Raw genomic sequence first — 25,451 nt, forward strand, 5'->3', positions numbered from 1 at the left:
TCTGGCGGATATTTCAAGAAGCACTAATAAGTGTATCAGGTAGCTTTTGCAATGCCAGGTTTGTAACAACCAGCCCCCAGATCTCACCAGCTTACAACAATGAACATTTATGGAGCTCATGCATCTGAGGGTCAACCAGGGATCAGCTCATCTAAGCTGGCTCAGCCGGGCAGCTCTGTTGATCTGGATGAGCTCATTCAATACCTAGGAGTTGGCTGATCCAGGCTGGGGCTCCACATAGCTCTCATCCTTCTAGCCCAGCAGGCTGGCCTGGCATGTTCTCTCATGGTGGTGGCAGGAGGGTGGCAAAGCCAGTGGAAATGCACAAGGCCTCTGAGTCCTAGGCTCCCAGGATGGGCACACTGTGACTTCAACCTCACTTAGTTGGCCAAAGAAAGCCACACTCACAGACTCAGAGTCAAGGAGTGAGAACAGATAGAATGCTGAACCACTGATGCTTGAATAATCCCACCTGGACCTCTTCTTCCTCTTCATGGCACCATAATAACAGACAAGAGCAGTCATGCTCCCCTTGTTGAACAAATGAGAAAACTGAGGTGCAGGAGAGCCAGGGGGCCTTGCGGAGGAGCTCCAGAGGATGGTGCCACAGCGAAGTCTGGAATCTAGCTTATAGAACCTTCCAGCCACGGTGTCTGAAGGGAAGGTAATGTAGGAACTCTTCCCCTTGACGAATGTGAAGCTCATCTTTCTCAAGGCTTCTCGCTTCAGCACCTACCTTTTGAAAAGCAGTGCCTCTTCCTATCTCTCTGGGGGTGGAAATTCCCAGCACAAACAGCCTAGCTCCTTCATCTGCTGGGAGCTGGAAGGTGAGAAAGAATCAGTTCCAGGAACGCACAGCCCGGTTTGTCTCCCGACTAAGCTTCCTAAAGAGATGTTCCATCTGGGAAGGACCACTCTCCTCCTCTCTCTTTCCTCCGTGGTCCTCTCCCATCTCCATCAGTTCTGTTCTCTTTTTCCTTCTCATCTCCTCCCCCTCACTCTGCCCTTTCCACTTTCCTCTGTCACTACAACCTTCTTCCCTTCTTGCTCTTTCTGTTCTTCTTTCTCTCCCACACTCCACATTTTCTTTGCATTTTCTTCTCTTTTACTTCTTTTTCTCCCAACTGAAGTGTGTCTCCCTCTCTTCCTCATCTTCCCTGTGGGACCATGATGTTCCAGGTGGAGCTTGTTGGAATGGGGGCCCAGTTCTAAGGGCACAGAGAGGGAGTGGCTGTACAGAAGGGTGACCACTAAAAAAAAGTCCTCAGTGCTGCCCCCACCAGGCCGTGCCTGCCTGGCGGCTGCCAGCAAACCACAACCATGCTTTCTGCCTGAGCAGAAGACAGTCTTCAACGAAGACATGTCCCTGCTAATTTCATATGCCACTCCCATTCATCACGCAGCAAAGAACAAAAATCGTAGAAAATCATTAAAATTACAGATGGCTAGATTAAGTAATTAGAATTTGGGCTAAAACAGCTGTTTGTAATTAAGTGTTTATTTCATTGAATAAAATCCAGATTGTAAGAACTATTCCATGAAATTTTAATGGTTTCTGTCCTGGAATTATGCTGGGGATCATAGTTTAAGCGACAGAGGTTCAGAGACGAACGGACACCCAAGAGGACTCCGGGAATCCAGTGATCTGGGGGAGGGTTGGGGGAGATAAGGGTTATAGTGGTGTGTTTAAAAGATACTCTTATTTTTATTCTGATGGATGGGGGAGAAATTCAACTGCTATTCCTTGAGTCAGATTTATTCATCTTAATTTATACAGTCTTTCATTCCCCTAAACAATTTACAAACAGCTTCAAAGAAGATAGCAATGAAGAAACAAATGAAAATATAAAAACAAGAGAATCGCGGGTGTTTGCCAAGGAACATTTCGAGCCAAGAAAGAGGAGAGGATTTTAAATGAGGATTGAGTCATTTGGGGGATTTAATATTTAGAAGAGACAAGGACAGGAGAAGCAGAGACAGGACCTAGAGGCATGCCCACACGGATGGGGAGCAGAAGCCACAGAAAGACAGCGAGGGCTCTGAAAGGGAAAGAGAATGGAAGACGGGAAGGAGCAGGGATGGTGGGTTTTGAAGACCTTGGAGTGGAAACCTGGATGGAGCACTAGTTGGGTATCAGGACTTTCCCCAGCTGCAGTGCCAAATGCTTTCCAGAGCTAAATTAGTAAATAATAGTAGGGGGAGAAAGCAACTGGGAGATCCAAAAGATGCTTCGGGATGGAGACCCGCAGTGGGGTGGAAAAGCTGATGAGCCAGAAGTTAGATAACAGGCTCTCACACCATCGGAGGTGAAATTGGTGATGGGGGACGGGGAGGGAGGAATAAGCTGGAGGAGTGTGGATGGAACACAAGGTTTCAGAGAAGCTGCTGGAGGATCCCAGTGAGAGACCTGGGCTGATTGCCAAGAGCCTGGGAGAGAAGAGCTATCTGGTGACAGACGGAGGACCTTTGGAGACTAAGCTGGGAAAAGAAGATGTTCAGGGCTTAGGAGGTTTCAGGAGCTCGGGCAGCCCAAGCTGGACCACAGAAAGGACTCATGAAGACCAGAGCACACTGGGGATACATCACCTGGGTCACCTCTCTGAAGACAAGATACAGATGGAGAGAAGACAGGGACCATGAGGATGGTCCTTCCATCTTCTTCCTCCTCCTCAGCCCCAGCATACCTTGTTGAACTTGTAATTATTTACAAGCACCTGAAGAATCTTGAAGGCCAAATGCCAGAGAATACTGCAGATAGACACGTGCCAATCTCTCGGCATCTGGATCGTTTGCTAATGATGGAGCATCAGCCAAGACAACCGCATCCCAGACGATGTGGGAAGCGGCAACCATGTGGCAGGAAAGAGCTTGGGGCCTGGTGGGAGGATGCTAGAAATGGTGTGGTGAGCTGTGCCTGCAAGTCTCCAGGGAGAGGTGGACCCAGGGCATCAGAGACATGCCCTCACTTCTTTGTTTTGCTTTTTCCTCTTCCTCATTTTCCTTTCCCTCCTTTATACCCATCACTTTGTCTCTCCACCTCAGCTGTCCTCGGCCCTGCTGTTTGACGCCGTCTATGCTGTGGTGACCGCGGTGCAGGAGCTGAACCGCAGCCAGGAGATCGGTGTGAAGCCCCTGTCCTGTGGCTCAGCCCAGATCTGGCAGCACGGCACCAGCCTCATGAACTACCTGCGCATGGTGAGGGGCGCTGGGGCCCCTGCGGGCCATGCCCAGCCTGCAAGGGGAGGAGCGGGGAGGGCACCATTCAAGGCCACTTACCTCCAGGCCTCCCCAGTACATCACAGCCACGGGTAAAACAATGATCTGTGGTGATCCCATTCAGGGGACCATCAGTCCCAGTTGCTCCCTAATCCCTAAAAACCACCGAGAATCCATGGCAAGTTTGTTTGCAGGGCAATGACCCTTGAGCCTTAGACTGCTAGGCGCTCCCTGGATTCTTGGCTCAGACCTGGTCCCTGCAAAGCTCTGCACATGTGGGGATGGATGGATGATGCTGCCATGGCTGGTGGCCCCTTAGGAAGTTGCAGGCTCAACACTTCTGACCTGATGCTAAGTTCCCCCAGAGTTCTCCCAGCCAAGCTTCCACTGGTGGGATGGATATGGATTCTAGCCCAGGAAAAAGCCATCTCCCATCAGAGAAACCTGGTGCAGAGCGGCTGGAATTTTGCAGCTAGAGTCAGGTCATCCTGACTTCCTGCAGCTTAGAGATGGGTGAGCAGCTGCCCAAGGAGCATAGATGCTATTCACAGCCAAGGGCGTGGAGGAGGAGCTCCGGGGGATCTGAGGTCAAGCTAGCATCTCAGTACCTAGATGGTTTATGCAGCAGCTATGAGGTCACTGGGTGTGGGGCATCCTTTCCTCCTCCAACCCCAGCCAAGTCTGAACTGGTTCCAGAGACATCACTTTCATAGTCTCAAGATCCTGCGGCCGAGAGGTAGACAGGAGAATGGGTCTTGACGGCTTCCCCTCTCTTGTGCATCCTTCACTAGTATGGCGGAATGCTTGCTCCAGGCCACATGGAAGGCTGGGCCTATTTGGTGCTGTAACTCACTCTCTCTTGGACAGGTAGAATTGGAAGGTCTCACCGGCCACATTGAATTCAACAGCAAAGGCCAGAGGTCCAACTATGCCTTGAAAATCTTGCAGTTCACAAGGAATGGTTTCCGGCAGGTAAGCCTTGCCTGCTGGCAGATCCCTCCTCCTTGCTCCCATCTCTGTCCCCAGCGCATTTGGCGCTCAGGATGACCTCCTGCTGTCATCCCCAGAGCAGCAGGTCCTGTCCAGTGCAAGGCTCCCGCACCTGGCTTCTCCTCTTCCTGCACCAGGATCAGCCAGTGTGGATCAGGGGTCGCAGCCCCAGCAGAACACCAAGAGGGAGGCAACTGTGTTTCATGGGGGGAGAGGGCAGACAGAGGGGCATTGTATAAGGAGGGAATTCTACCATGTGGATTATTCTGCTTTCTGAATCTCACCCTAATCCTGGGACCAGTGTTAGTTTCCAGGTTGCTTGCTGGTCACATACAGATCAGATCCCATCCCATGGGGTTTGAGGAATCCTTTCAGTGTTCAGTTCTCTCCTGTCAGCTCTTTTCTGACCAACCCACCCCCACCCCCCTGCCGTGCCAATCACACCCCTCCTCTCCTGGCTGCTCCCTGCCCAACTCAGGGGTGCTTCATCCTCTGGAGCTCCTTTCAACTCGCCCCGCCTTTCTCATCCTCCTGCATTAACCTTCTCTCTCTCCTTTCCTCCGATTCTCTTACATCAGAGGAAACAGGGATTCTGGCAGTCACTCCAAGTGCCTCTCTGAAGGTCTCCCAACCTCTCCATCACTCTAATAGTAAATTCTTTATTCTTAGTGTAGCCTTTCTCCAACCTTAGGAAAACATTAAAAGCAGAAAATGATGCACTAATTATAGCAGGAAGCAGACATATTGAAGAGCCTCCTGACTATCAGAGTGGCTAACGAAACATACCACTGAAGAGGTTGCAGAATCACCTTTCCAGGAGATTAAGAGGAATCATCATCATCATTTTCTTCACCAACACCACTACCATCATCTTTACCACCCCCCCATCACCATCATCTTCATGATCACCATCGCCATGATCTTCACCATCACTCTGATCTTCACCATCACTGTCACCATCTCCATCACCTTCACCATCACCGCCACCACCATCATCATCATCTTCATCACCACCACCACCTTCACCATCATCATCACCATCATCTTCATCACCACCACCATCTCTATCATTTTCACTACTACCACCATCATCATTATCATAGGGGTTTTCATTCATTAAACTCTAACCATGAGCCATTTACCACATGAAGTACATATTCATATTTTCCCTTTTAATCCCACAAAGTAGTTACTTCTTATTAATCCCCATTTTACACGTGAGGAAACTGAGGCTCCAGGAGACAGACTGATTCGATCTTGAACAATGTAGTCATGGCAGCTGGTTTTGAATTCAAGCATTTCTGACTCTAAAGCCCAAGTTCTTAACCAGTATGACAAATTAGGCATCAGAATCACCTTGGTAATTTGTGGAAAATGCAGATTTTTTAGACTCCACCCCACAGGAGTCTGATTGGGTAGACCTAGTGGAGGACCCAGGAACAGACCCCAAAGATGATCTGGGTGACACCCTGGGCTGTGCTGGAAGGACTATCACACCTGCATCCTTCCACTTGGTCCCTGTGTCTGAGAGGCTCTGATTCAGCTCATCTCACCAGGGCCAATGGAGTTCCTTCTAGGAGGAAAGCAATTATGCTTGATTGCAAGGGCAGATCACCCTTCTGGGAAGACAATAAAGTAAAAGGCAAGAGTCCCAGACTGACAGAGGAGCTATGTTAACGACTGCTCTTAGCTCAGGGCCGGAGCTCCGTGATCTTGAAGCAATGACATCAGCGACCGTTTTTCATAACTTCCCAAATGGGGCGGGAGTGAGGTAGGCAGTCAGAAACTACGGGATGGAGGATCACAAAATGGTCATTTCACGGCTGTCACAGATTGTGAGCCTGTCCTGTGTGTCAAGCACTGGGCTGGGCATGGAGGAAACAAAATGGAAAAGACACAGTTCCTGCACTGAGAGAGCCCACAGTCTGGCAAGAGAGATTGACATGGAAAAAATAAGTGCAATTTCAGGTTCTTAAACTCAAATCGTGCCCTTGGGCTCATAATTCCCGAACAAATGAAGCCGCCCATCTGTAGGAAAATTGTCAGGCTGACTTCCTGAGTCCCAGTGGGGGATGTGAAGTAAGGAATGTTTATTCATTTTTTTCAATATATACATATGGGCTTCCCTCGTAGCTCAGTTGGTAAAGAATCTACCTGCAGTGCAGGAGACCCAGGTTTGATTCCTGGGTTGGGAAGATCTCTGGAGAAGGAAATGGCAACCCACTCCAGTATTCTTGCCTGGAGAATTCCATGGACAGAGGAGCCCGGTGGGCTATAGTCCCTGGAGTTGCAAGAGTCAGACACAACTTAGCTACTAAATCATCATCATCATTTTATATATATATATATATATATATAGAGAGAGAGAGAGAGAGAGAGAGAGTTCGTTCCTACAATGTGCCAGGCTGCCTTCTAGACAAAGATTAAAAACGGGCTTAGTGTCTGCTTCCGTGGAGCTTGTATTCCAGTAGGGGACAGACAGGAGGCAAACAAATACTGTATAATACATCAGTGGAGGTAAGGGCTACAGGAAAAGTAAAACAGGGTCAGGTAAAAGAGAGGATAAGAAAAACAGAAGTTAGGAGAACAACGAGGATGCCAAACCCAGGCTCACTCCATAGAAAGCCCAGGCTCAGGCTTTGGAAAACTTCCCTTGGCCTTCAGCCCTGCTTTCTAATGCTCCCGAGAAAGAGCCCACTTCTATCAGGCGACACCTGCCGTGGCAGAGTTGGCTGTTGGCCCTGATCCCACCCTCCACTTGAAGAACAGCTCATTAGCCTCGGAGTGCCTCTTCACCTTACCTCTGCTTCTCCACCAGCTGCCACTCAGGCTGCTTTTCCCAGCTGCTGGGCTGCAGAGCCGCCTGAGTCATTAGGAGACAGCATCTCCAGCCACTGGCACCCACCCCTTGACCCAGGCCCAGCCCAGCAAGGGGTTCTGCTCAGAGACGGCTGCTGCCCCATCTTCCACAGCACCTATTATTGGTGGAGGGTAGGGCTTCTCAAACCCAGGTGTGTGCAAGAATGACCCATGGTGCTTGCCTTCAAATGTATGTTCCTAAGCACTACAGTCATACATGGAGTTAGTAAAACTGGGTGCTTCCCAGGAATCTGCATCTTCTTAACTAGCACCGGATAGATGATTATCATGCTGGTGGGCTATGGGCTGTGCTCCGTGTGCTTGGTCATGTCTGATTCTTTGCGACCCCATGGAGTGTAGCCCACCATGGAATTTTCCAAGCAAGAATACTGGAGTGGGTTCCATTTCCTCCTCCAGGGGATATTCCCGACCTGGGGATTGAACCCCCATCTCCTGCAGACAGATTCTTCACCACTGTGCCACCTTCTTTACCCACTGAGCCATCAGGGAAGCCCCAGTCCACAGGCTTACCTTTGACAAATACACACTGTAGCCTCTAAGAATAGGCTTGACCCTCCCCGCCCCCCGTATCCCACCCTCATCTTTTTTGAGCTAATGTTGACTGGAATCTGCTGCAGAAGTGACCATTAAATAGGGTGGTGTTTTTTTTGACCTTCAGCTACCCCAAGGGACACACATCCTTGATTGGACTTATAAAGTGCATCACAGTAATCCTCTTCTGTTACCCATTTCCCTTCAACAAATCTGGAGACCATCTTGCTGCTTGCCTGTCTGGCTCACGTTCCATGAGTAGCAGTGAGAACCCTGCAGGATGTATCATGAGCACAGATGTAGCTCTGCAGCTCTGGTCCCCAGGTCCCATCCCAATCACCGACCCAGTCTTCGCCTCTTGACAGGTGTCCTTCCCCTGCTTATTACAGGATGAAGAGATGGTTTAGGGACTGATAATTAATTGGGCTTCTCTTCCAGGATAGGAGGGATGTCAGGGGTATCTCAGTATAACTGCTGTACTATTCTTCCAACTCCATCATCAGTGATGCTGGCAGGGGAGGGGAGAGTGACACGTAGCAGGGAAATAATATCTCTTGAGGACCTGTTTGGTACCACAGAGAACACATGGGCGCTTTGCACAGGTCACTTCTGATCTGGGGGGAGCCCTTCAAGGTAGATAAAACTCGCACTTGACAAGTGAGGAAAACAAAGCTCAGGGTTGCTAAGGAACTTGGCCCAAGTCCACAAATAGCAAGGACTCTGGGCACAGAGCTGGAATTCACACTTAGGCTTGTCTGACTCCCAAGTCCATGCTCATGGGTCTCCCACTTCTGCCTTTTCTCACTTTCCTGGAATCCCTAAGCCTCCAAATCAAAACACCTTAACTTGCTGCGACCTGCTCCAAACCAGGACGGCACCTGGCTCCTGGTGACCCGCTGGGCTGGGCTTTCTTTAGTAATGGCATCTTCTCATTTGGATTTGGTTTTGTTCTTTCTCTTCCTGTCTGGGCGAGTGACTGTTAAGAGCTGGGTTTGATTATTTAGAAAGCACCATGCAGGGACCCAGTGGGTTGTAATTGGTAAAACGTCTGAACCAAATACCAGAGTCCCTGCCAGTGGCTGATTAAGGGATTATTACCATTTTAAAAATAGTCTTTTAGAATTTCAGGGTTTTTTTTTACCATTTAAAAAATTACTGTTTTGATTCTGTTTGGAGAGGGTTTTCCATCTGTAGAGCTTCCATTGGAGGCTGTTTAGGGGAAAATGTTCCCTACAGTGTCCTGGAAGGAACATGTCCAAACCCGGACAAGGTTTGCTAGCTTCAGCCCCCAGTTTTTGCCTGTATGAGATCTCCTATCTCTATCCCAAATTCTCCCTCCCCATTTTCCAAAAGATGTCCTGGGTGGTATCAGAATAATATAATCTCCCTGCCTAATTTGCAAGAAATCATATTTGAAACAGGCAAGGGGAAAATGAAGCACAGCATCAGCGGGCCCTTAATTTCCTTCATTTTAACTTGGTTTAAAGATCAGAGATTCTGAGCAGGCCCCCAGCGACTTTGTTAGGGCTGTAATAAGATGAATACACCTTTCATCTGAGGATCGGAAATGGCTTAACAGGCTCTAATTAAGCCTTTGGGAGAGGAAGGGATGAGGCCAGGGAGGTGGGATCAACACTTTTCGATTGGCTCACTGTGTATCGCAACAGGGTACCTCAACTTTCTCCCTCTGTGCAATGAAGATGGTAACCCCTCAACGTCTGGCCTGGCTAAGCTCCAGGATTACTGAAACTCAACTTGCGTAGCACTCTGTTCTGCTCGACTATGGTTAGACAGAAAGCTGACTCTGCTGACATAATGAGAATGGATACCCCTTACTGGGTGTCTGCTACAAGGTGAGCTGTGCTGGGTGTTTTGTGTACTTAAAATTTCTCATCCTTTTATCGACCATGCATAAAACTAGTCTCTCCATCTTGCAAGTAAAGAAACTGAGAGAAAATCATGGTCCTCATCCATTCAGCTGTTGTGCTCAGCTGTTCAGTCATGTCCAACTCTGCAACGCCATGGACTATCGCCCACCAGGCTCCTCTGTCCATGGGATTTCCCAGGCAAGAATATTGAAGTGGGTTGTCATTCCTTTCTCCATGAGATCTTCCTGGACCAGGGATCAAACCCTCATCTCCTGTGTTTCTTGCATTGGCAGGCAGATTCTTTACCACTGAGCCACCTGGGAAGCCTCCATCCATTCAGCTAGTTAGTTCCAAATTTAAGAGCTGAGTCCAGATGTAGCTGTTTTCATGGTCCCTGGTCCTTCTGCTCTGCAGAATGGCCCAGAACAAGCTGGAGGAGACCCTTGAGGCCTCTGGTCTGATCTTCCAACCCAACGCAAGAATGTTCTCCACAGCATCCCTGAGGGAAGCAGCCTTACAGCCTCTCCTTGAGCACATCCTTGGCTAGGGAATTCAGTGCCACCCCAGGGACACATTCCAGAAGCTTCCAGGCACCGAGTCAAAACCTGCCTCCTAACCCTGCCCCATTAAGCAGCCCAGAACAATCAGTTTTCTCTCTCCCTCTCTTTTTTACCAGCTCTTCAAATATTTAAACATAATTTGATTTCATTTCATTCATTCTTCTCTGAAACTTAGCATAAAAATTTTTTTGAGCATCTACTTTGTGTTAAGGCTGGGAATGTGAGATAAATGAGTCATGATTCCTTCCAGAGCTCCTCATCTTTGGGGAAAGGCAAAAATTACAGCCAACAGTCACTGTCCAGTGCTGGAGTTGTCCTGCCCCTCTGACATTTTCCTTCCCCAAATCGCCCCTAGCCATTCCCAGTGTGACACAGTTGACAAATTTCTTACCATAAATGCCTTTTGGTTTGTCTAGGGCTCTGTTAAAACATGAGACCTAGGACTTCCCCGGTGGTCCAGTGGTTAAGACTTCATCTTCCAATGCAGGGGGTTCAAGTTTGATCCCTGATCATGGGGCTAAGGTCCCACATGCCTCATGGCTGAAAAACTAGAATGTAAAACAACAGAAGGAATATTGTAGCAAATTCAGTAAAGACTTTAAAGTGGGGACCAGGCTCCAGATGAAGCTAAGTGGCACATAGTTGAGAGCATCATGGGACTTTCACCTCCCTCACTCAAAACGTTCCATTTTTGTTTACCACATTAACCTGCTTACTGGAATCAGTCTTCAAATTTTGGTTCTTTCTGAACTGCAGCCCTTGGAATAAACTACTCCTCTTGCCCCTAGTCACCACTTCCAAAATATACAGAGTTGTTTTCACATGATTTTTTCATAGAAACCAGTCCTGAGCCACCTTTTCATGGACTATGGATCCATTTAACTCTGTGTGTATGAAGATGGAGATTGGCAGAAATGGCCAGAAGTAGGCAGATAAAAACATTGTGAGTCGGCAGCCATGTTTTGTTTTCCCAAGCTGATACAAACCCAGCTTTCCAAGGGTCTGATTTCATGGAAGGACTTGAGTGTAGTGCTAACCAGAGGCAGGAGGATGGGCAAGATGGCTTTTGTGAGTCACTCTTACAAACTGAGAATTAGGGATACAGTGTCTTCTAAAAGTTCAGGGACTCCAGTCTCCCACTTCTCAAAGTTCCTGCAGGTCTCACCAGTTGCTGGGAGTACAGGATGCCTCTCTTTGATCTCCTGTGCTGCCCCTTTGCCTGCAGAAGCCCCACGCCCCCCACCCCGAAACAGGCGCATCTGGCGTCTTCCTTGGAGGTCTGGGTGGGGTGGTCCAGTGTTTGTGGCTCTAGAACGTGCTTCAGCTGCATCAGAGTAGTATAAAGGCAGCTACACTTGTTATTGTGGCGCTCGCAGCCAGAAGACCAGGAAGTGTCTGTTGCTTTGATACAACTTAAGCAGACCTGCTGGGGTCTGCCCCCCCTCCAGATCCCTTCTCCCACTTCCAAAGCAAAGAACAATAGTAAATCCCCAAAACACACTGTCACGTGATGGTCTGTGTTGCCACTGCCTGCATGTGGCCTTGGGGAAACAGTGAGGAGGGAGTCATGAACAGGTCCATGGACAGGTCCCCCCACCCCCACATCCGTGGTCTGTCCCCCTTTCCTGTTTGCATGAGCCTCTGGCACAGCTCAGGTCCCACCTGCGCTAATGAGAACAGCCTTTAAGACTCAGACAGGTTGCCAGTCGGGGAAGCCGCTCAGAGAGCGCAGTGATTGCTACTGTGGAATGCGTTTTCCATCCGAGGAGGGAGTTTACCATAAATATGCAGATCCTTTGAGGCTGCCTCAGTGGGTCCTGGCTCAGCCACTCAGGAATGGGGATTGATTGCTGGAAATCAGCTGCCTCGATTGCTGCAGGGGTGGACCTGACTAGAGGCCTCGCTGGGGGGCTACTTGGCAGGCCATTCCCCGCGACTTGGCCATTGAGGAGGAAATTCTGAGGCAGCAGGTTCTCCAGAGGAGGGAGAAGAGATAGAGATTGGTGGTTTGGGGGCTGCTTTGAAGGTTCCTGAGAAGTCAATTTTCCTTTTTAACGAAGGGGCTGGGAGAAGGGGAATTGGCGAGAGGTTTAAAACAGTTGTCAACATCTCCCAGAACATTAGAAATTCTTAGGGTTGGAGGAGACCTGGAAGGTTATCAAGTCCAACTTTCCCACTAGAGGAGGCAGGAGGAAACATCAGTTCTGGGCTGAAAACCCCATGGTGGCCCCCGTTTGCTTTCAGGGTAAATGGCAGCTTCACAGCAAGCCTGTCACACGCTGGGGTCTGCCTTCCTGGGAGCCTCCTCCCTGACCAACCCCCCTGAGCTGGTGATTCCACAACACACCCGGCTGTCTCACACCCACACCTGCACCCTGAATCCCATTTCTCACTGGGCTACTCCTGCTGACATCTCCAGAGCTCAGATCACAGAGCCCCTTCTCAGGGAGTCTTTTTTAATTAATTAATTAATCTGTTAATTAATGTATTTATTTTTGGCTGCACTGGGTCTTTATTGCTGCGTGCAGGCTTTCTCTAGTTGCGGCAAGTAGGGGCTACTGTCTAGTTGTGGTGCTCGGACTTCTCACCGCGGTGGCTTCTCTTGTTGCAGAGCACAGACTCTAGGTGCGCTGGCTTCAGGAGCTGTGGTGCGCTGCCTTAGTTGCCCCAAATCATGTTGGATCTTCCCAGACCAGGGGTTGATCTCGTGTCCCTGCGTTGGCAGGTGGATTCTTAACCACCGGACCAGCAGGGAAGCCCTCAGGGAGTCTCCAGGTGCTCCTTTCACCTGCCCTGTGGCTGCCTCTTCTGTAGCACCCTTGAACTGCTGTCACTCCAGGTTTGGGGAGGGACAGGCCTCCTTGCGGACTCCATGACTACAGCAGAGGACCACCCAGCTGGGAGTGAGACTCAGCAAGGGCTGGGAAAAAGGATGCATCTGTGAACAAGGGACTAGGGTGTGCAGAGCCCAGGGCTGGGACCTGGAGAGTGTGCAGGGAGCCTGGGGACCTAGGAATTTGTCCAGTGCTCCTCATTCATTCAAGAGAGATATCACATGACAAGCCTCCTCATTGGCAGCTGGAATTTGAAAACTGGAGCGGAAGTCCCTCCAATCATTGACATTTCTCCCTTTCCATTTGCTTCTGTTCTCTAACAGCAATAGTCCTCTGGTTCATTAGAAGTCTATTAATATTAAGCACCCCCTCCTATGAGGGCATCTGGCGTTCCTGGCCACCCTCAGGATGACTGACAGCCAAGGGGCAGATGAGCTGGCTTCGGGAGGGTGTCACCAAGGGTCTCCTCTCCCCCCGCCTCCCTGGCCCACAGACTTCTGGTTCTTCCTCCCAAAGCACAGGGGCTTCCTGCTTATCAGCTTTGATGGAAAAGTCACTGACTGCAGACGCTTATTCACACATCAGCTAGCAAACAAATTAGAGCTACTTGAAATTTCAAACAGGGAGCTGCTTTTGGGCAGAGGAATGGGATTTTAAAAGGCTGTGTTTGAAATCTATTTCTTGTAATATGCCCGATCACGCATCCTGCCTGAACTCAGCCTGGGGAAGTTTGCCATCTCTGAGTGACGGCTTCCCGCGCCTCTTCGGCCAGCTTGAGCCAGGGAGAGCTGCTAACTTAGTCTCAGGAAGCAGCTCGCATCTCTCAGCTCTGATGAGACGCAGGGCAGGCTCCAGGCCAGAAGTGTGGGGAGTGCAGGCAAGTGAGCCAAGGGAAAGGGAAAATTCAGGGAGGTGAGAAAGAGCTGTGTGCAGGGAGGCCATTGTGGGGTTGTGGAAGGGCTCAGACCAAGTCCGAGCTCTCATAGCTCCCAGCATTCCATTCCTTGATTGCATCCTCAGTAAAACAGGAATGATGGTCATCATGCTATCTGCTTTATGTGAGTCATCAAATTATGGTGAGAACAGAATGGAACATTTTTCATAGACGTGCTTTGAGGATTCTCCTCTATTGTGCACATTTTAGTTCTGTTGTCTTGTGGCGATGTCTATTCCTATATTTCTCTCTCTATGCATGCAGTATTCCTGGGATCTCACTTCTCACCTGCTTCAGAGTAGAGAGAGACGAAGCAGGACTGAGCCATATGCTCACATCACTCCTGCAGCAACTCCAGAATCCTGCAAGAGGGCTGCAAGGGCCAGCCCATGCCAGCCAGGCTTAGTGGAAATAAATTCTGCCAGCTGCCCACCCCACTTCAGGATGGGTTCCCCACGGCCCTCCCCCACCCCTCCTTCTCCTTCTTTCACCCGCAACCTCTGTCCTTCGTCTACTCCCTCATGAGGTGGTATGAGCAGTTCCACTCTGCAGAGGTTCTGAGTGGGTGTGAAAACGAAAACCGGAAGTCACAGCTCTACTCCTGGGAGAATCCCCAGGATGCCTGGGGCCTGTCCAGACAAGAGCTCCTGATACCACTGCCCTCCCCCACCTAAAAGCTCCCCATCTTCCTGGAGCTCTGTGAGGCCCAGCCACAGGCCATCTCCCACCCATAGTCTGCGTCTGCCTAGGAGCAGCAGTGGACCATCCTTGGTCCATCCTTGAAAGCTTCCTCCGCCCTCATGGCTTCTCAGCCTTCTCCAGATTCTTGGAGGATGGGGCATGATCAGCTTCTTTCAGCCCAGATGCTTCATTAGAACCATTAGTTCAATTGGCATCTGCCGCTCAGATCTCAAAGCTGTGTGTTATTAGTACAACTGCTTCCCTGAGAAACTTCTCTACCCAGTGAGTTAACAGATGAAGCCAGGCACTCTCCATGCCCTGACTGTGTTGTGTTCATGGGCAGTAATTTTCTTGTAAAATGAAAAATCTCAAGCATGCCTGAGCTCTCTGATAAATTTTCTCCTCAGCAGCTAATTTGAAATACCTTCCATCTTCGGGAGGCGAAAGAGGACTGTGAAGCTGAGTCTTCATGTTTACAGTCTCCTCTTGAACTCACCCCATGCTGGTTTGATTGGGCTTCCCTGATGGCTCAAGCAGTCAAGAATCCGTCTGCAATGCAGGAGATGCAGGAGACTTGAGTACACTCCCTGGGTCAGGAAGATCCCCTGGAGAAGAAAATGGCAATCCATTCCAGTATTCTTGCCTGGGAAATCCCATGGACGGAGGAGCCTGAGGGGCTACAGTCCATGGGGTCTCAAAGAGTCGGACATGACTGAGTGTATACTGACATGCTAGTTTGATGAGCCCCCAAAATGTTTAGAAGAGTGTCTGTGAGATTTTTGACCATATGAGGAAAAAGAGGGAGTTGAGATGTAGGTAAAAGAAGTCATCAAAATCAGTATTTTCGTCCAAAGAGAAAAATGATATGAGCACCCTCACTGCTGTACTCAGGGAAATTTAACTTCTGAAACCCTAAGCTAGTTGAAGAGTCTTAGATTCCTCAAGAGCATCGCTGAGGAGAGAGCCATATTTAGCCAGAGCCAAGTGGGATGAACCCATCTCCACTCCTGCCCTAGTGAGTACTTATTGGTCACCAGAGTCCCTGGAAAGAGCCACTGTCGATTTGTTCTCTTTGGCAGGAGGAGTGTTGAGGGCTAGGCCCAATTCCACTTCATATTCCAGAGATTGGGGATTAGGGATGGAAGTCTGGGCACATCTTTCCAAGAGCCAAATATTCGAGTGCAGATGAGTACAGTTGATCCTCATTATTTGCAGATTCCATATTTGCAAATCTGTCTGTTCACTAAAATATATTTGTAACCCCAATGCAACCCTTCCCTGGTAGCTCAGTGGTAAAGAATCTGCCAGTGCAGGAGATGAGGGTTTGATCTCTGGGTCAGGAAGATCCCCTGGAAAAGGAAATGGCATCCTACACCAGTATTCTTGCCTGGGAAATCCCATGGACAGTGGAGCCTGGTAGGCTCCACAGTCTATGAGGTCCAGAAGAGTCAGACAAGACTTAGCAACTAAACAAAAGCAACAACCCCAGTGCAGTGCTCATGGTGCTTTCACAGATGTGTGCGTGGCAGGGAAAAATTTGAGTGGGTCACCTGGCATGTTCCCAGCAGGGGTCCAACAAGGCAGTGCTCTGCCTTCTTCTTTGGGCTCATACAATAAACAAGGATTCTTTCATAGTCTCTGCAGTGTCACATCTTTCACCTTTTTGTGCTTTTTCCTGGTGATTTTGCTATTTAAAATGACCCCTGCACTTACTGCCAAAGTGCTGTCTAGTGTTCCTAAGTGCAAGAAAGCTGCGATGTGCCTTACAGAGAAAATACAGGCAATTAGAAAAACATTGTTCAGGCATGACATTTAGTGCTGTTGTTCAATGTTAATGAATCAGCAGTATGTATTAAGTAAGATGTCTATCGGCAGAAACACACATACATCAAGATTATGTATTAATTGGTTGATGGAAATGTTGTGACCAGAGGCTCATAGGACCCTAGCCCTATTTTTCCCTAAGGAGAAATGGTTCTGTCTCCCTGATTCAATGTTTGTGGTAATGTTACAGAACACAACTACCATGAATTATGAGAACCAAACATGAGTTCAGCCAGGAGAGAAGACCAGAAATGAGCAAACTCATGAATGGCTGAAGTTTTCCTACAGTGACTTTGTCTTTCTGTATTCATTACCCCATATTCCTGTTCTCCTGTTTTCTCACAATGTCCAAGGACCTCATCTGTCCTTTGATGCCCTGGCCTTGCTCCTGATTCCTCTGATGTAGAAGTGTGATCTAGATCCCACACTCTTGAGGCCAAAAGGATTAATAAGACCCTCTAGACCAGTGTGCTAGTCAAATGCTTGGATTCTTGCAAATGTGTTCTCATGAAGTAGAGTCTGTGCTTGAATCCTCCAGTGCATTCAAGGAACTCTACCTGTAGGGACTGCATATTCCATCTTAGAAAGCTGTCATCATTAGAAAGTTTCTCCATCTATTGGGTGGATTCTTTTTTTTCTGAAGCCTCTTCCTTTTGTCCTTAATTCCATTTCTTGGGTCCACACATCTCATCCATCCTTCCCATGACTGCCTTTACCTGTTCCTTCTAGAATATGATTTCAATCAATGTTAATGAATCAACAGTATGTATTAAATAAGATATCTATCAGCAAAAACACATAAATCGAGGTTATGTGTTAATTGGTTGATCAAAATGTGACTGGAGACTCATAGGGACATAACCCTGTTTTTTCCTTAGGAGAAATGGTTCAGTCTCCCTAATTCAGTGTTTGTGGCAACGTTAGAACAAAACTACTGTGAATAATGAGAACCAACTGTAATGAGTTCAGCCAGGAGGGAAGACATGTGCTTGGAACACACTCCAGTTAGTCTATGCTCCACTGAAAGAGTGGTGTCTGGAACAATATGCAATATTTGAGGTGTAAGTAAATAGTGTGTGCAGCTGACTGGCTCAATAAATAGCTGTTGAATTGAATAATAATAATAATGTGTTAACATTTTGATATTTATTTCCATGTTGACCAGCTCTCAGACCACGCTCTCCAGTGAAAGGATGCCAGGCATGAGCTGTGGGGCTCCGAGAGAGCTGATTCCTGGCAGGCGGGAGAGCGGCCTTCCTGGCATCCTCCTCATAGGTGACCACCTGCTTCATTTTCATACCTGGGCAGCCAGGCTTTTAGTGCTCTTCTACAATCACCTTTCCGGGCCTCTTTATGTTGTACCTCTCAGGGCTGTCTCTTCCTGGCGTTCCCCCAAAGCCCTTTGAAAAACTATACTGCATTATACACCTACCTGGAACTTTCAGGAATTCATATTTGAGCTGGAAGGGGCTAGACTAGATCTTTCTTTTATAGGTAAGATGACTAAAGACTAAAAAGAAGGGACTTGCCCAAAGAAATTTCATAATTCAATTTGACACACATTTATTGAGCACCCAGGCGCTGTCCTGGGAGCTGGACCTCCAAAGAGGAATTTATTAATGCAATTGTCAAGTATTTACTGAGTGCTGATTCCATGCTGGGCACTGGGGGTATGTGGGGAATAAAATAGAGTCCCATTAGTCATGGAATGGATTTTGTAGTGCAGGAAATAGACTTGAAACAAATAATTATACAAAATAAATATCTAAATAATTATACAATGAGCGCTATAAAGGAGAAGTTCAGGGCTTCATGCCTGAGTCTCTGTGATGGTGAATGAGAGGTTGGCAAGGACTTGCCCAAGGGGGTGTCATTCAGGCGCAAGGTCGCTGGATGGCTGGGCATCCACAGAGGAAGGGGGCTCTGCTGAGCCCAGACGAGGGCTCCCAGTACTAGTGGTCACGTGTGGGATTCAGAGACCAGAGCCAGTTGAGGGCAGAGCCACGTCAGGAAGCCAGAATTCCTGATGCTTTACTTTTTCCATGAACCCCTCTGTCCCCTTCCTCAAGCTTTATTCAACGATCCTCTCATAAATATGTAAGTCAGAACCAAAGGCGAGGAAAAGCAAAGGCTGACCCCAGGAATGTGGACTCTCAGCCAGGAAAACTTCACAATAAATACCAATCGATAAGGAACAGCAATGAAAAGGTTTTCCAAATGTTTAGCTACATATCCGCAGCCCAGGAAAATTAATATCTTGGGGGCAACGCAGCAGAGTGGACCTGCCTGTGTTTAAATCTGCGTGAACTCTGAAACTTTGGAACCTAACCTCTTCGAACTTCTGTTTTCTAATCTATAAAATGGGATGATAATAGTACTTTCTTTATAGTGTAGTTGGGAAGATTAAATAACAAATGTAAAGCATTTAGTCCCATATGTGGCATTCAGCACATGCTCTAAGGGCTTCTCTGATGACTCAGTGGTAAAGAACACACCTGCCAATGCAGGAGATGTGGGTTCAATCCCTGGGTTGATAAGATACCCTGGAGAAGGAAATGGCAACCCACTCCAGTAGTCTTGCCTGGGAAATCTCATGGACAGAGGATCCTGGCGGGCTTCAGTCCATGGGATTGCAAAAGAGTCAGACACGACTTAGCGACTAAACAACAACATGCTCAAAAGTATCAGCTTGCCTAACTTTCATAGAGTTAGTCCTGCAGTTAAAAGTGACTAGGATAGGAGTTCATCATTGCCAAAAATGTGTTTTATTGAGCATCAGTTGTGTTCCAGGTACTCTGCTAGGGGCTGACTATAGAGCAGTGAACAGGCAAAGTGTCTGAATCCCCTGTGCCAGGCCCTTTCATCCTTTTTGAGCATCACTCGCATTTTGGTTGCAAATCCAGGACACACATTAACACCCACCCCCACATAATTGAAGCTAAAGCTTATGAAACAGTAGTTGCCCATGCTGTGTGGGTTGCACTCTGCTCTGTTCTGGATATATATTTCATTTTTAAAATGCAGGTCTTGACCCACTAAATTGATTTCCTAACCTACTAATGGGTAGCAGCCACAGTGGAACAAAACACTGCGTTAGACCAACTCAGCTAAAGGCTTAATCAGCCCAGAAAGAGCTCATTTGATATGAAGTCTCCCCATCTTTCCTCAGGATTATTTTTGATCTCTTACCTTTGCCGTTTGCCACTGTTGTCCTTTGATCTTGGGTTTTTACAGTATTTTGCATGTAAGTGCATATTTTGTGCTAAAAGAATATTTTGGCTGAGGACATGAGATCTTCAGGCAACATCAATAACTCCCTTTGTTCCCCAGGTCACCCTGCTCAGGCAAGGGACCTCTGATCCAGTCTCCCATGTGAACTGAAGTTTTATGACTGGAGAGACTGGATTTAAATTCAGTAAACACTTTGCTTCTTAATGCCAGGTTTTCACCATGGAGGCTTCCATTACAAATCTTTTAACTGGTCATATATCAAGGCACAGACCTATACTATAGACACTCCAAACTACAACTGAGTCTCAATTCCTAACCCTAGTGGTTCACATCAGGCCATCACTTTTACTGCCTGTATGTTGAAATTAGTTCTCTGTACTCAAGGAGACACTAATACATTATTTTATGTATTCTTCCTAGTGAAAACTTCAACTTTGAACCCTGAAACTGAGGTTAAAAATGTGAGTCATGTGTTATGACATCCAACCTTGGATGGCCCTAGAAAACAAGGATCTGGAAAAAGGAGCTTATGTTTAGATAGGGTTTCTAACTTTTGTCACCATTGTGATTGCCTCATATCATCCCAGTAAGAGGAGAAGGGCCTTGTCTTACAGGTAGCAAAATTGACTTCCCAGGGCCACATAGCACGTGACAGGGTAGAACTTGACTTCTGGTCAGCTGCATTTCTACCAGTGCGTTTCTACTTAGTGCTATTGAGTTCCCATGGCTTATTATCACTCATCAAAAGCCATCATGGCTTCCCAGGTGGTGCAGTGGTAAAGAATCCATCTGCCAATGCAGGAGACACGGAAGACGAGGGTTCGATCCTTGAATCGGGAAAATCCCCTGCAGTAAGAAACGGCAACCCACTCCAGTATCCTTGCTTGGAAAATTTCATGTACAGAGGAGTCTGGTGGGCTACTGTCCATGGGGTTGCAAAGAATCGGACATGACTGACTGAGCATGCACGAAAGCCATGACACACACAGCTCAGTTGACTGGGAACAGTATTGCTGTACTAGGGGTAGGCTGATTCATTTATTTCCATTTTGCAGCTAAGGAAGATTCAGAGAGGTTAAGTGACTTGCTCAAGGTCACACAGCTTATGCAGGGCAGAAGAGTTAAGAAAATGTGGGTCTTCTGGTGCCCTCCCCTTGTGACCTCCTATGATCAATCCCTAAGAAACTACCCTGTACCTTGGTCAAGATCACTCTTGTGGACTCTTGCACAGAATCCCTTCAGGGCTGTAATCTCCAAAGAACAAGTTCATAGTGATGAAAGAGGTGTGTGGGAAGGCCCAGGACTTAAAGTCAGGGTAGCCTGTACCTATCCTAACCCAACTAGATGGTAGAGCAGTAAACAGAACCCAAGTTTTAATTCCAGTTTCATCCCATATCAACTGTGATCCTCAGCAAGTTTGATGTCTCTGAGTCTCAGTTTCATTCATCCATTCAGCCAAATGAATTCATTTATTTCATTCATTCATTCTTTCAACAAAAACTTGTCTAAAGTGCCTACAGTTCTCAGATGGGAATGATAATAGAGCTGTTATGCAGAATCAAGGGAATTTGTGTAATTAAATCACGGGGCTGAGTGCCCGGTGTGCAAAGGTGATCAGTAAGTGTTTGCAAACTCTTGACTCTGGAGCAGAAGGACTTGCCCAGCCTTGGAGCTATGTCAACTTGTCTAGAAACTGGATCCTGGCAGTGCTGAATGCAAAGAACAATCATCTAAATGTACATGAAATATTAAATGTTACAGAGCCATGTGCACACTCATGGAAGCAGGTACTGTTGTGAGGAAACCCTTCAGGGCTTTAAAAATGAATCCCTTTTTACCTATTTGGGAGAGAACAAAGCGGCAAAATGACAGCCTCTAGTGATTTTAGGCAGGAGGGAGCAGGAGGGCTTGGGAGCGGGAGGCATGTGGCTTCTCTGGGCAGGACTGAGAGTGGACCAGGGAGAAAGACAGGCAGTGAGTGATGGGCTCATTAATGAATGTATAATGACAGCCTGAGACAGATGCTGTAAAGGAAAAGAATGTAGTTCTGGGAGAAGTTTGACTTTGGGAGTTAAGAAAGCCTTCCTAGAGGTAGTGATTTCTAAATTGAGGCCTGAGGGGTTAACAGATATAAACTAGATCAAAGTTTGGAACACTTCTCTTGTAAATAGGCTCAGAGGGTAAAAATTCAGACTTCACAGCTTTACTGTTGTAGATGAATGTCTCAGACAGTACATCAATGAACGGGTGTGACTGTGTTCCAATAAAATGTTATTTTCTGAAACGGGCAGCGGGCTGAATTGGGCTCGCAGTCTGCCAACCCCTGAACTAGCTGAAATGGGGCTGTGGGCAGGGGGTCGGGCAGCAAGGAGAGTCCCAGCGAGGGAACGGCAGGCACAAGAGACCGTGACGGGGAGAAGCTTATTGCACTTAAACTCGAAGGTTTGCCTGGAACAAAGATAAGGCCGGGAAAGAGGGTATGAGATGAACGTACAGGGTGGGCAGAGGCCAGGCCTCATAGGGCCCCGTGGGTGTGAAGGGCTTGGTATTAAGGACTCTGGTCTTTATCCTTAATTCAAAGTGGAAGAAGAGTGGAAGGGTCTCAGCACGGGCCAGTGTGACCATAGCTGAGGCTTTGTAGAGATGACTGGCTGCTGCCAAGTGTCTACCAGAACAAACAGAGGCCCTGGGGGTTCCCAGTCCCAGCCAAGTTCATTGAGAGCTTGGATGAGGATGGAAGCTGGGAAGTATGAAACTTGGAGAAATTAAATGACTTGCCCTGTGGTCACGGTGCTGGATGCTAATGCAGATCTCCAGACTCCACCACCAGCGCTTTCAGAAAGCATCAGGGGACACCTGGCGTCAGGGCTCCTGGACAAGCATTTCCCATGATGCCTTGCTGAGGGAGTGACCAGCTTGCTTACGCTGACCCAGGGTCACGCAGCAGACCAAAAACAGGTCTCTGACACTCATTCAAGTATACGGCAGTCGCCTCTCCAAGGGACTGTGGGTTGCCCTTATCAGTGTCAGAGTCTGTCTGCTAAAGGCCCTAGGCCCCATCAGACCTTATCTCTGCTTTTCGTACAGCAACTCTTTCAAGCTTGGTCCCTTGGTCGCTCAGCCAGGGGTCTTAAACACAGCGGCTGGAAGGACAGAGCCTCTTCGAAACAGCTATCCTGATAGCAGTCAGAAATGACAGTTCACCATGAGAAAAGAGATACTATGAAAAGCAGACAAATTAACTTGTGAAAACACAGAAATGAGGGTGAGAGGCCACCACATTTCAGAAACCGATAAGCAGTGCTGTATCACAGGACAGGGTAATAATTGCCCTCAAAAGGATGACACTGCATTAAGGTAAAGACATGCACTCCATTTAAGAGGACAGCAGAAAGTATTAATATAATTCCTTTGGAAAGAATTTTGGGAAATAATACTTTCAGATGAATAATTAAAATCCCCCCCAACTTTAGTGCTTAAAGGATCAAGATTATTGTTAATTTATATGGATTCTTTGTCCTTTGGGGAAATTGGGTAAATGATACTTTCTGTGCACGTGCAAACACATCCTGTATCATATTTTGGGATATCCCATAATATCCCATGATATCTCATATCGATTTTCACATTCACTAGAAGTACTTCTAGTTCCTTCAAAGAGCATAGAATCAGCAGTGAGAAGGGATATACATTTTTTTTTTTAAATATCATCCCAATAAAGCAGCACTTTGGCCTTGTTTTGAATCCTGGTTTTTTTCCACGTCTCAGCTCTGGGATTCAGGTAAATTATTACCTTACGCAGAGGTTACTTTCCTTACTCATAAGTAGGGTGGCAGTGAGATTCGTAGACATAAATGGGTGCCCATCCCAGGACCTGTGAGCCTGGTGGCACCAGTGGTGTCCTCGAACCAGCTCGCCCAGCTAGCCAGAGCGCCCCCTCCCCAGTTATACACTTTTCTTTCCAACTCGGTGTCCCATGATTACATGTTGGTAGCTTGAAATCAGTCTCAGTGGGAGTGTTTACATCAATGAAATGGACAAATAAGACCTTTATTTATTTATTTGGCTATGCCAGGTCTTAGTTGCAGTATGCAGGATCTGGTTCCCTGACCAGGGATTAATCCCATGCCCCCTGCAGCCCACCAGGCTCCTCTATCTATGGGATTCTCCAGGCAAGAACACTAGAGTGGGCTGCCATGCCCTCTTCCAGGGGATCTTCCCGACCCAGGAATCAAACCCAGGTTTCCTGCATTGCAGGCAGATTCTTTACCATCTGAGCCACCAGGGAGACCCTGGTCTAATCTCATAACCCAAAGTCTACAGTACAAAGTGTGGGGCACAGAAAAGATCCCACCTTCTGTCTCAAACGATCACATTACAAATTAAATGAATGCTTACCTAGCACTCAGCACATATATTATCTCATTTAATCTCCTTATGAACCCTTAGGAGGTAAACATTACTATTTTAACACCCATTTTATAGATAAGGGAAACAGGCTCAGAGGGATTATTAAGTAACTCACCCAGAGTCACACAGCTCAGAAGCAGAGAAGTCAAGTTCAACTCAAGTCCTCTTAACACTGAGGCTGTTGCATGCATAGTACAGACTGTGGGATGCTCAGTGGTGAGTGGTGGCTGGAATCAGCATGCCCAGCTGTGCACCTGCTGGCCTACATCGGCCCAGGGGGATGTCATTTTCCTACCTGCCTGAAGGTGCTGTATAGGCTTGCAGTGGTGGTGTCCAAGTCCAAACCCTCTTCTCCCTTCCCTGCAACTCCTGGGTTCTCTAGTGGGAAAGCAGAGCAAGTGGGAGAGAGAAAGCACAAAGAGAGGGCCCCAGAAAGACATTATTTGCAGCATAATCAAGCTGGCACATGTGGACATGTGGAAGAGGCTTACAAAGCAGCTGTTCCTGCAGGAGGTTTGGGGCAGGTGTCAGCGGGGTGGAGCAAGGGAGTTTGGCTGGAGGCAGAGCCGCAGATTGTCAGTGATGAGAGCTGTAGATCCTGCCCACCCCTGGCATATGTGTGGCATGGAAGTTGCCCAGTGGGTGGGGCAATTAGCCTGTATCCCAGGACACCTGGCTCTGTCTCTCGCTCTCCCTCCCACTGCCTTTCTGCAATTAGATTGCTCTGGGTAGTGGCTGCCAAGCCGCTTTGTTGGATCTAGTGAGTTTATTAATTTCTTGGGGGCTGATGGGAGGGTTGGGCGGGGGGAGATTCATTTCCTGACGGGAGCTTGGGGGCTAATTCATCTCCTCGCCATGTCCCCAAAGGTGGGGGGTGGCAGGGGACATGGCTCAGGCTGTCAGATCTGGCTCTGGGTAAATCATTTACATCCCTAGGTTTTGTGTGAACCTATCTCGTGGCTTGGGTCAGACAGGGAGTCCGGGGCTGGGGCAGGTGGTTAGTGAGAACTGGGTCCCCTGAGAACAGTGAGGGTGTGGAATTGGGGGGCGGGGTGAGGCTTTGCTGGTCCTGTCTGTGTGAAGTGCATGCTTAGGGGACAGGACTTGGAGAAGTTCAGTCCCGTCCCAAACATCCAGATGCTGACATCCAGACTAATTGTTTTTTAGGTCTTTCTGTTGAAATCTGGCCCTTCTGATCCTAGGAGGTCGCCAGGAGCCAGTTCTAGCCATCTTGAAGATAGGGAAGCAGACTCATTTCACTTGCCTTTGTGGATATAAAAGCCCAGGAGAGAAAAAAGCTGTGTCCCAGGTTCTTGCTGTGTGGCTGAGGCTCCTTTGAGCTTTTCCTCTGGTTGGCCAGGCTGTTTACAAAGAGGACACATTAGCATCCCCATCCCAGAGACAGCACTGGACATGGGAAAGGTCTTGGATTCAGGAGTCAGACAGCTCTGGGTTCAAGATCATGCATCACCTGCTAACTAAGTGACTTTGT

At 47.9% G+C, this 25,451-nt stretch overlaps 1 protein-coding gene across 6 annotated transcripts in view; it reads left to right on the forward strand.

Annotated features, from left to right (window-relative positions):
• Nucleotides 1-25,451, forward strand: part of GRIK4 (glutamate ionotropic receptor kainate type subunit 4) — a 492,838-nt gene that overhangs the window by 374,638 nt on the left and 92,749 nt on the right. For 5 of the 6 annotated variants that reach the window (XM_081541612.1, XM_081541613.1, XM_081541610.1 and 2 more), the window contains 2 exons: nucleotides 3,043-3,195; nucleotides 4,084-4,188. In XM_081541612.1, coding sequence (XP_081397738.1) covers nucleotides 3,043-3,195; nucleotides 4,084-4,188 — 258 coding nt within the window. Of the gene's footprint in view, nucleotides 1-3,042; nucleotides 3,196-4,083; nucleotides 4,189-17,196; nucleotides 17,443-25,451 lie in introns of those variants that run through there. The other variant, XM_081541616.1, reaches the window with a different exon arrangement.

Source organism: Giraffa tippelskirchi, chromosome 11, assembly GCF_054371585.1.
Source record: "Giraffa tippelskirchi isolate mGirTip1 chromosome 11, T2T-mGirTip1v1.2.pri, whole genome shotgun sequence".
NCBI lineage: Eukaryota > Metazoa > Chordata > Mammalia > Artiodactyla > Giraffidae > Giraffa > Giraffa tippelskirchi.